The following is an 11,409-nucleotide window of genomic DNA, read 5'->3' as shown; positions in this document are numbered from 1 at the left end:
GCCAAATCTCATACCACAAAAATACTAAAAAAAATATATATACCAAAGGCTATGTGTGGTATATTAATATAGAGTACTACATTCAAAATATACCATAGACTGCAAATTATACCACATTGTCAGCCAAGGCCAAGACACGAAGTATAGTGGGTGAAATTTGTCACATAAAAATATTTCTTACATAACTTCTATAATTTTTATCCGCTTTTAATAAAATCCAGTATTTATAAATACTATAGTAACTATAGTATAGTTATTATTGTTTATACCAAATTTTTTTATAAAAATAAATAAAGCCCTCAATAAGCACTTTAATTAAAGCTAAGATTTATTTTGGAATTATTTTTGTGTTCTAAGATAATTGCAAAAAATAACGAATTTATGCAAAAAAACAAAATATATATTTCATCGTAATATAGAAAACGAATTTGATCTAATCTTCCTTTTAAAAATTGTGCTTATCCAGATCTATAAGAATAATCTTTACTTATTTTTCAAATATTTTAAGTTTAAAGTTTTAAGTTTTTTACTGTACTCTAAATTTTTTTCGAAAGAGAATTACCCAAATTCAAGACATTTGTTGCCCAGAAATGAATAATATAATGAGATATTCTTTTTTTTTAAGTTTTTAGATTTCTGCAATTTATTTAAAAATTTTCATGGTCTTCATTGCATCCATTTATTTGAATAAATAAATAATCTAATTATTGGATTTGCCAATAGTCTTGAATTCTTTGAAATTTTAATCTTTATCTATTAGAATATAAATGCTAAGCACAGTCGAAATGATCGAAATTTTTTCAATTTATGCAAATTCTTTTCAATTTTTTCAATTCTTCTTTTCTTCTTCATTTCTATTTATGATAGTAAGATCATCTGTCAATGCTTGCTAACTTCAGTCTTGGAGTGCCATAATATATAAATATAAATGTCTAAAACATACAGCACGATTAAAACTTGAATTCTAATGAATTTCAAATTTCAAGTGTCGCTATTGTTTATCTCATAGTTGCTTCTGAAATCTGTAAAAATGCCTATAATTGTAATGATATACTTACTGATTTCATTACCCAAAACATAATCCAAATTGTGGCATATTCAATCTTGGCATAAATCAAATGGAAAATGCCAAAGGTAAAATGCGAATATAAATATAGAACTGTCAGCGGAGCTAAGTGCGAATCCATATAAGTTGTACTTCCGCCTGGCAAAAACAACAGCAGCAACAGGTGAGAGTTTAATTCATTGATAAACAGAAAAAAAAACAACAACGAAATAAACGAAAGCATTATGGCAATGCCAATCAATATTAGGCAGTGTGAATTAAACAAACTCGTTGCTCGGCAGCAAATCCCAGTTCATTTACGATCGCAATGATATAGACTATAATATTCGCATATACTATATATGTATGTGCTTTAGATTTATGGATGGATGGATGGATGGTAGAGTGGGGCTGTAAAAGGTAGACTTCTAGTTTATTTATTACGCAGCTACACAGATAAATAAATGTGAGTGTTTGTGTGTTTTTGTTTGGTTGTTAGTATGTGGAGTTTACACATAATACGAGAAATTCAAATACAGTTTACAGTCACTTAAATGCTAAACAAGAGTTTTTCTTTTTCTTTATCTTTTCTTTTTTTCGAGTTGACAATTTTATGTTTACAGATGATTTCAGTTAATTACGCGAACAACTTTCATAGCAGGCCAAGGAAACGTAAAGTGTTTTTCTTTATTATTATTATTTCGTTTTTCGTTTTTCATTTTCATTTTCGTTTTCATTTTGTTGTTGTGGCTGGAGCCGAGAGCCTGGAGTCGAAATTAGTTTTTATTTTTAGATAGATTTTGGACTTAAAAACAGCTGACGGCATTGAAATAGCAGCGCCAATACATGCGACCACCTCCATTCGATCCAACGTGATGGACTCGTCTGCCACCAGCTCCTGCTCCCACTCCCGCTCCCGCTCCAGCTCCAACGGCAGCTCCAGCGGGCGTTGAACTGGGCATCGCCATGCCCACAATTCCGTGACCATCCTTGCCAAGACCAACACCAACGCCAACGCCAATGCCGCCGGCTCTTCTCTGAAAGCTCTTTGCCATTAACTGAAATTTTCTTACACCATTTGCCCCATGCTAATTGATCGTTGCTTAAATTGCAAATTTAGGTTTCAATATCCAACTTACTGTTTCGCCCGTTGCCCGATTGATTTGATTCAAATCTTTGAAATCATAATCCGGCACATCCGGATCATCGTCGCTGTACATATGAAAGCTGTGGCTATTCGATGGCATGTTGTTTCCTTTGTCCGAGAGTTTTATAGAAAATTTTCCAAATTAAATGCTTTTCGCTTGTCAAAAGTAATCGTCGATTGTTTTACCTTCCTCACTGGGCTGCAGCTTCTCTGCGCCGCTCTTGTATTCATTCGGCTCCAATTGCATCAGATTCTTGTTGGCATAGAATTCGCCAATGCGATGTCCTTCCCTTTCGTTCTCCAGCGCATGGTGTAGAGCAACCATTAAACGATCCAGCAATAAAGCAGCTCGCTTCGGCACAACCATCTAAGAAATAGAGTTTAAAACAAGTTAAACAATTTTTAAAAATTTCTACTCTAATGAAAACGTTTAGGAAATCGATACTTCAAATATAGTTTTTGGTATACTTTTGTATTTTTATAGAAGTAAATGGAAGTCGAATTTAATTTTCAGTAGATTATATAATATATTCGTCTCAAACGTACAAGTTATTACTATGCGTATACTCAATTAATTTCTAATGTCAAACAGAAAAGTTATATTATGCGTGTACGTAATGTTTGTTATATTAATACGATTGAAATAAGATGAAATGGATTCTGAACAAAAACAAAACAATTAAAAAATAGTTAATAGGAGAAAAAAGAGTATTAAATTAAACAATAATTTAAGACAAAGAAACCAAATATAAATATACAAAAATAAAGAATTTGAATCGGCAACTTTAGGAATCAAAAATTTCTTTAATGAAAATCATGATTGAATTAAACACATATAAATCAAATAATGTAGCTAACTTTTTGGAATTCTAATAATAATATACAAATAACATTCCAAATATGATATTCAAATAAAGATTCAAATAAACTTAGAAAATGAAATAGATGAAAAGAAACTAAATGGAACGGACAATGCAAAGCAAATGTAATTCAAAACTGTTTCAAAAATGGAAAGCAGATAAAAAGTAATGTAAAAAATATCAATTTACAAAGCAACCACAATTAATTGTAGGTCGAAATAAAATGTTAGAAATGCGAAATATACAAATATTTATTGTAACAATTACAGCAAAATGATTGGCTAGTGTATACGTAGTTTGTGCAATGTGGCGTATGCGCAATTGAAAAGACGCCCACATGACATTTGCTCAAAAGTAAAGCCAACATTAATTCGAAGCGTGTGACGTCAGCAGGGAGTGGGAAGTGCTTGGGTCTGGACACTTTAGTAGATATCAAAGTGAAGAGAAGAGAGACAGAGAGAGAGAGAAAGAGAGGGAAATAGAGAGGAGGGACAAGTGAAGTGAATTCACCTGCAGGGCAAGCAATCAAATGCAAAATATACAATTACAAATTTAGTGCGTAAGATGAGACGAATTTTTGGGTTTGACCATGCTGCCTGCCCACGCAGCGTTCCGTTTCCCTCCCCTCCCCGCTCCCCCCGATGGACACCTGCCCCAGTGGGGAGTCATCACTCACCGGATACTCATCATAGCTCATGTCAGTGGCATCGTTGGGCGGCGCACTGAATATCTCCTCGGGCTGACCAACGTTCTCAACGCTGCGACGTTGCTCCTCTCGACCACTTCTCCTCGACGCCGTGTCCGTGTCCGTGTCCTTGAGCAAGGAGTTGCTGTCATCGACGGTCGGTGCTGGGTCGCTGCGTCGCATCAATTGCCGGCACATGTGCAGCTCGAAATTCTGCAGCAACACCAACAGCACAATCAATAAGCCCGGCAAATAGTTCACCTGACGGCAGCTGCTTCGCTCCAGCTGCTGACGCGAACGCTGGCGACGCGAACGTTGCTGCAGCATGATCTGTTGTTGAGTGTGTGTGTGTTTGATGGAACTGAGATCGGGTTGTTGGTGGCCAACTAATTAGTTAGTTAGTTAGTTAGTCTCACAATCACTGTTGGTTTCGAACACACTTTGAAATTTCAACTGAAGCGTTGGCTTAATGCGTTGCTCGCTTTTATAGCCAAGAACGGAGAAGACTCCATCGCATTTTTTTGCTTATTTTTTTACAATAATGAAACATTACAAACGCTTGTTAATCGCCGATTCGGAGTCCACTTGATGAAAAGCCCAGACCGGGGGAAAGAGCAACAACAGTGAAATGCTCTTTTGCCTGGCGATGTGATTTACTGCGACGCTGCTTCGATTTGCTTTCGCTCTGCTGCTGCTATGTTGTTGTAATTATTGAACATAAAAATACATGTTTGCCTGCAGCAAAGTTATTAACACACACACATGCACACCCACACACACACACACACACACACTCGTAGACATGTGAGTAATGCAGCGTGTGCTTTCATCTTTGGCAACTGCGTTTTTTTCTTCGTTTTTTTTTTTTGCGTCCTAATGAGCAAAAGTAGCCTCGACTGACCCAAGGCAAGGCAACGCGCCACAGGATGTCCGATGTCCTTTTCTTTTGGCCTGTGTGACGCAGCCAAAGGATTTGCATGCCATCTTAAGCCTTCCTTCCACTGAATGCCAAGCCAAGCGCTGCTTAAAAATACCTTCATCAATGGCTAAAAATATTGTCCATTTAACATGCAAGACTTTAAGCTAAACTTCAGTTGCAAACTCCACTAAATTGAATAGTAAATCGCTCTTACTTTGAGCTGCTCAGCGGGTAGGCTGTGAATCGAGTTCATTGCCCATAAAAACACACACTCGATCTCGATGCGTTTCTTGACCCCATCAACTCCAACTCCAAACACACAAATCGCAAACACGTTTCGCAATTAACACAGCAACATGCAAATGCCAATCGCAATCAGCCATAAACTAAGCATTAGCAACATTCGACAAGCCACAATAAAAGGCAACAAGTGTTAAACGATACACAAAAAAAGGCATACATAATTCAACGCAGTTAAATGCTTTACACGAATAAGTATGCTATGTTTTCTGTCATTATTATACTAAGGAATTTTCCTACGCATATCAGTAAGGAATTAATTAGCAAAATTCGTGAATGCTTTTTGAGCTACTTCAAATTTTTGGCCATTATTTGTTTTTTTACTTCAATATATTTAAAACCTTATTCAGAATAAGCTTTAGGTAATATTTCTTTACTACAATTTAAATACAAAAAAACTGGCTTTGAAAAAAAAACTTGTTTACAAATTATTTAAAATTGGTATATAGTAATACAGAAAATTTATTAAATTGTTGGTACTAAAAAGAATTTCATTAAAATTAAATATTAATTCAAAGTAATTAAACTAAAAATAAAATTTATTGAAATTAAATACAATATTCAAATATCATCAATTCGAAAAAAATGCTTATTTAAGAATTATGTTGACATACAGGAAATATAATATATAAATATATATGTAAGTATGAATTAAATTTATTGAATATAATATTCAAATATTATTAATTATTGTTAACTCTGTTTGTGTTATTCAAAATAATAATGATTAAATGATTATTTATATGTTAATGTATTGCCATACCGGAAACATATATTTTTGGTAATAAAAATAATCAAATTAAAATTAAATAACAGTAAATTTTTTCACATTAAATATAACATTGAAACAATATTAATAATTTTGACCTTTAACTGTGCTATTCAAAAATTTGTATATATTTAAGAATTATTATTAAATTTGTAATATTATCAAATGATATTTTATTGATATTTATTTAAATTTAAAACATTTTTAATTGATTAAAATGATATTTTCTTCTGATATTTATTTAAAATTTAAACACATTAATTTTACCTCGTATTTTAAGCTACTAAATTTAAGAGAACTTCCATCCTTAAAGAGGAAAACCTGTATTCCTTCCTAACTAACCCTTAAAATATGTTCAGTGTAGCATTGTGCACAGCATCCCTGGCAGCTGTCAAACAAAAGCTACTGCGCCGAATCCGCTGCCCAGAAACACTTCAAAACACAGAGAGCAAAAGTGAGGCTGAGAGACACATAGAGAGAGAGAGAGAGAGAGTTTTGGTTACTTTGGCGTCCAGAGCCCGCACAGCATCCAGTGTTTGGTGGGCTGGCAGCAGAGGCGACTGCAGCTGCTCCAGGTAACAAAATTCCGTAGCATTAGGAAACTCGTGTCGCGATTCAGTGGACTGGACACAAAAAAAAAGTGGGGGGAATGCCCAGTTGTGTGGAAAATGTTTGATTGAAAGTGCACGTATTGCAGTTGCTGCCACAAAATGTGGCACACAAACAATTAAAGTGTGTGATGCAAATACAAGTAGCAGCAACAACAACAATAACAAGAAAAGCATACGACAAAATGTCAAGGACTTAACTGAGATAATTCTAAGGATTTAGTTGCAATTGAAAGGGTGCTAAAATGCGTGCCTACTACACCACGAAGGATAAGCGAAAGTACGGCGACATGAGCTATGAGTAAGTACACAAAGTCCCCAGCCTTACCTCTCGCTCTCCCTCTCCCTCTTCCACTCTCTCTCTCTCTATCTCTCTTTCGGGCTCGTCCCGTCTCTATGCTGCTTACCTGCAGTTGGCTTGTTTGCTGTAAGGACCAACTCGAATGCCATTTACACGTTGAGCGTTGAGCGTTGAATTTCGTCAGTGTTTACTCTGGCAGAATGCAATTTGAAGCATCAATTGAAGCAATTGCAACCCAAACAAAAGAAATAAATACGCTCAGTCCGAAATGGATTTCAGTTCAGTTAATCTGTTGTCGATTGAGCATGCAGGCATTCGAAGAATGATGTCAGCGTTGACTGATGTCAATGTTGACCATTTCCATTTTTCATTGCCTACTTTTAGGCTGTTTACTAATGGGGAATAGCCCCTGAGGAATGTCAAGCAATTTGAATGCCAGAAATTTGCGTTGCATACTTTTAGGCGGGTTAATAAATCAACTAAATAGCTAGCTTGTTAATTCTAAGTTTGCAGTTAAGATTGGAATGAAATACATATTCAATTTATATGTTTAACAATGAGAAGGTTCTGCCGCAGTAGTAAAGTGGCCCCAAACTTGCAGTCTGCTAAATAATGAAAACAAGGACCGTGAGCGAAATAGGAAAAACAACAGCGCCTTGTATTTATTTTGTGCATATGCGCTTCGTAGCTTTTTATTGGAAAACCTTGCACATTACCGGCTATCACGTTCCTCTTTGCGCCCTGCGGCCAGACGGTTTGCATTTTTCACAGCATACTTCTAGGCAGCCAACTATTTATACTCTCGCGTATTGATAGCGTAAATGTATGTGGTCTATAAGGCAAGAATTCTTGTCATACGAGTTTCTTTTCGCCTTACTTACTGTATCCAGAAAACTTTGTGCTGTCTGCCTTCTGCTGTCGAGAAAGTCGAGCGAAAAGTCTTCGTCGCTCTACTCTCTTTCCGGGTGATAAATTTGCATTGCATACTTTCGAGCTTGTTGCATATGCATGAGTCAGCAGCAGAAGCAGCAGCAGCCAACGACTCTTGTTTTCCACAAAACAAAATACAGAATAGCAACAACAAAAGTAAAGCTAAAGGAAAAATGTGAAAACATTGACAACGTCACGTCCTTGTGCTCATAAAAGAACGCTTCTGAGTTCCTCTGGCTTGTCTGGCGTGGCAGAGAGAAGTGCGGAGAGGCAACTGCGGCGATCTGAGTGCACCTCCTTGTTGAGTCTGAGGTGCTGCCTGCTGTCCATTATATTGTTTGTTGCCTTAATTAATGATGTAGTCAGCACAAAAAATTGTCATCTGCTGTAGACAGCTTGTTGGACACGATGCCTAAAGACAATGAACCTAGACGGAGTCAAGAGAGAGGCAGAAGCTTATATGATTTTGATAAATTATAAACTAATTATATTTGATCATAAATCAATAGTCGAAGTTTATGACGTACAATTAATGCAAGACATTTTGATTACTATGTATAGTGCAGAAGGTTTGAAGGTTGGTTTCTTTTTGCTTTAAAGAAGTTCAATTTTAAAGCTTTTATTAAACTTTGAAGCAAGGATATTTTTACCAGATGCCGCTTGGAGGATTAATATTAATACAAAGTCATTTCATGTTTTACTATAATGAGCATCTAAAGTTAAAATTTTTTGGATTTGTAAGTTAAGCACCATAACTCAAATTTGTTTGTAGCTTCGCTTGCAACTAAAGTGTTTACAGTAGAGTTAAGGATCTCCCTTAAAGTTTTACCAAAAATAAACCAATTTATATAATGTCTAGCTTAAAGACTTCCCAATAAATTGCAGCTTGTAAAATTATAGGTCGATTGTTGTATAATAGATGAGTTGGAACTTTGAAAATCTCAGCAAGCGTTGCGCATAAAAATTTTTGGTTTTGAGCTAGTCTAATAAATTTTTCTGTACATTGAATCTTGTGCACACTTCATTACAGAAGCAAATACCTGCTGGATCCGAAATACATGACGAAACGGGATCTGCAGCATTACTATCGCTACTACAACATGACAAAGAATCGCGGCCAATTCAAGAAGATCGTTATTGTGATATTCTGCGTGTGCGTCTTCTCCTATCTCTTTGTCGACTACAATCTGAGGACAAAGCTGCTCCGTCTACGCGATCGCTTGGATTTCATAGCACGCATCGACGATGAATACAACATGACGCAGGCGTATTTCATCGACACGCCCGGCTGTCGGATGCCCTATTTCGAAGTGCTCGACGACAACATTGCCCAGTTCATGTTCAAACCGAAGGCGTACAAGTGCATCAAGCCCCTGACACGGACTAACGATGCGGTACCTGGCCAGCTGTTGCTCAATCTGAATGCCAGCGAACAGTTGCAGCTCTACAACATCACGGATCTGGCCAATCTCAGTTGCAAGTACTCGGAACTGCAGCGCAAAACCGATACGGCAAATGAGTACCTGAAGTCGGTACCGTTTGAGCTGAAGGACAGCGTACAATTGCCCAAGGATGTGGAGTTTGTGGTTGTGGAATGTGTCGATGCAGCGGGACAAGTTGTATACGTCGACATACATTTCTTTGCGGTGAACAAACCCGACAAGGTGTCCAAGAGAAAGAAGGTTACCCACTTCGGCGGTGGCAACGAGACGTCCGATCATTTGTCCGTCATGGTGCTGGGCATCGATAGCGTATCGCATTTGAATTTTCAACGTCAGATGCGACGCACTGCGGCCTACATACGACAGAATCTGTCGCATGTGGAATTCTGGGGCTTCAACAAGGTGGGCGACAACACGTTTCCCAATCTGGTGCCACTGCTCAGCGGCCTCGACGATCAGGAACTGAACATTTCGTGTGTGGCGCCCATGGCAACGCCCGGTTACGATGCCTGCTCGTTCATCTGGAAGCGCTACAAGCAGGCCGGCTACAAGACGATCTTTGCCGAGGACGTGGCCATGTTGGGATTGTTTAATTTCTGTCGCAGCGGATTTCGTCGGACTCCCACAGATTACTATTTGCGACCCGTGGTGCTGGAGATGGAGAAACGCATCGCCTATCGCAAGGATCTCAATGTGAACCTCTGCATGGGTGGACGACGCACTGCCGACGTCCTCATGGAATACATGCGCAAGCTGATGCCGCACATGCAACGTCAATTGTTCTTCTCGTTCTTTTGGTCCGTCTCCCTAACGCACGATTACTTCAACTCGCCCACGCTGCTGGACGGACAGTTGATGCACAATTTGCAGCTGCTGCAGGAGACGGGCATCCTCAATCGCACCCTTGTGCTGCTGATGTCCGATCATGGGATGCGTTGGGGTTCGTTTCGCAAGACGTATCAGGGCATGATGGAGGAGCGTCAGCCACTGTTGATTGCTCTGTATCCGGCGTGGCTGAAGCAACGCTATCCGCAAGCGGTGGCCAATCTGGAGCTGAATGCCAAGCGACTGACGACCCACTTTGATCTGCATGCCACGCTGTTGCAGTTGCTCGACATACGGCAACTGCAACCGGATCAGCTGCAGCGTCAGGCCGACGATCTGCACGACATCGACAGCACCCTGCCCAGGGGCATCAGTTTGTTCCTGCCGGTGCCGGCGGAAAGGAACTGCGAACAGGCGGGCATTGCGGCACATTGGTGCACGTGCCACCAGCGTGAAGAGTTGCCCACAAACGATGGCCGGGTGCAGCGTGCGGCACGGTATTTGGTGCGTCTGATCAACGATCGTCTGGTGGCGCATTCGCAATGCCGCACCCTCTATCTGAACTCCATACTGCAGGCGTTCATTGCGGCCCCGCATCGCAAGATGCTCAAGGAACTGCGCACCGATTATGCCGTGGACATTACGCTCCGACTGCAGACGAAGCCCGGCCTGGGTGTCTTTGAGTCCACGGTGCGTATGTCGGGCTATGCGAGTGCTCTCACTGGGACCATCAGTCGCATCAATTTGTATGGCAGCCAGAGCTACTGCATCAATGATTCGGCTCTCAAGATGTTCTGCTATTGTCATAGATAAGCCAACAAAAAACCAAAAACAAAAAAAAACAAAGACAAAGACTTGCCCAGCCAAGCAGCGTAGCCTTACAGTGAGTGAGCGAGTGAGTGTGAGTGAATGAGTGCGTGTGTGTGCGTGCGTGTTAATTCAATTAAATAAGCTCTGCGAGAAATGAAAAAGAAATGACATTTGTATTTCTATGAAATATATTCAGTAGGACTTTGTATAAAGTTAGTCGGAGCAGCATTCTTTAAGTTCGTTTTAGTGACAATAAACAAAAAACAAACTATTACACAAAAATGAAAAACTATCTATCAAATTGTCTACAATAGAAATTTTTGTATATTACAACAATTTTGCATAGTTATACTCAAGCATCAAATGTAGCGATTATCAAATTCAGCAATTAAATTCAAAATGATAATAAACAAGTATAACATGAATTGATTAGAGCACTGGAAATGGCCGTAGAACTTAGTGAACTAGATCGAATAGTTTATGTTTAATGTATGAATAAAGTTTAATTACTCCAAAGAAAACAAACTCGATGTTAACTTATTCATATGTTTCCACAACGCATAAATTGTAATGCAATTTAAAAAATTGTATAGCATATTACAATTGTTTCAACAGTCGAAACAAAAGTCTTAAAAAGTTGTCACATATATATTTGACTCTTATGATGGCAGCAAAGGCTCAAAATGCACTTTTATCTTGCCCAATTCGAGGTCATGCGGTAGAGGCACAAAAGAGAGCTTCAATCGTGGATGCTTGAAGAGCTGGCGG

At 38.6% G+C, this 11,409-nt stretch overlaps 2 protein-coding genes across 4 annotated transcripts; one reads left to right on the top strand and one right to left on the bottom strand.

Moving 5' to 3' along the window:
- Positions 1-1,627: 1,627 nt before the first annotated feature.
- On the bottom strand, positions 1,628-4,134 carry LOC117564740 (uncharacterized). 3 transcript variants are annotated; one of them, XM_052001980.1, is made up of 4 exons: positions 3,729-4,134; positions 2,379-2,559; positions 2,185-2,300; positions 1,628-2,133 (listed from the first exon to the last, which is right to left on the bottom strand). In XM_052001980.1, exons 1-4 carry the CDS (start codon positions 4,062-4,064, stop codon positions 1,852-1,854), a joined length of 915 nt encoding a protein of 304 aa, XP_051857940.1. In that variant the 5' UTR covers positions 4,065-4,134; the 3' UTR covers positions 1,628-1,851. The 3 variants fall into 3 exon arrangements, with proteins under 3 accessions (XP_051857940.1, XP_051857941.1, XP_034099519.1); XM_052001981.1 differs by having other exon boundaries at positions 1,628-2,082; XM_034243628.2 differs by having other exon boundaries at positions 1,628-2,103; positions 3,729-4,133.
- A 2,395-nt stretch (positions 4,135-6,529) lies between these two features.
- On the top strand, positions 6,530-10,909 carry LOC117563482 (uncharacterized). The gene is made up of 2 exons (XM_034241843.2): positions 6,530-6,634; positions 8,595-10,909. Exons 1-2 carry the CDS (start codon positions 6,579-6,581, stop codon positions 10,642-10,644), a joined length of 2,106 nt encoding a protein of 701 aa, XP_034097734.1. The 5' UTR covers positions 6,530-6,578; the 3' UTR covers positions 10,645-10,909.
- Positions 10,910-11,409: the final 500 nt, after the last annotated feature.

The sequence above is a fragment of the Drosophila albomicans genome, chromosome 2L (genome assembly GCF_009650485.2).
Source record: "Drosophila albomicans strain 15112-1751.03 chromosome 2L, ASM965048v2, whole genome shotgun sequence".
Classification (NCBI taxonomy): Eukaryota; Metazoa; Arthropoda; class Insecta; order Diptera; family Drosophilidae; genus Drosophila; species Drosophila albomicans.
The sequence above is the reverse complement of the archived record's forward strand: the minus strand, read 5'-3'. Positions and strand labels throughout refer to the sequence as shown.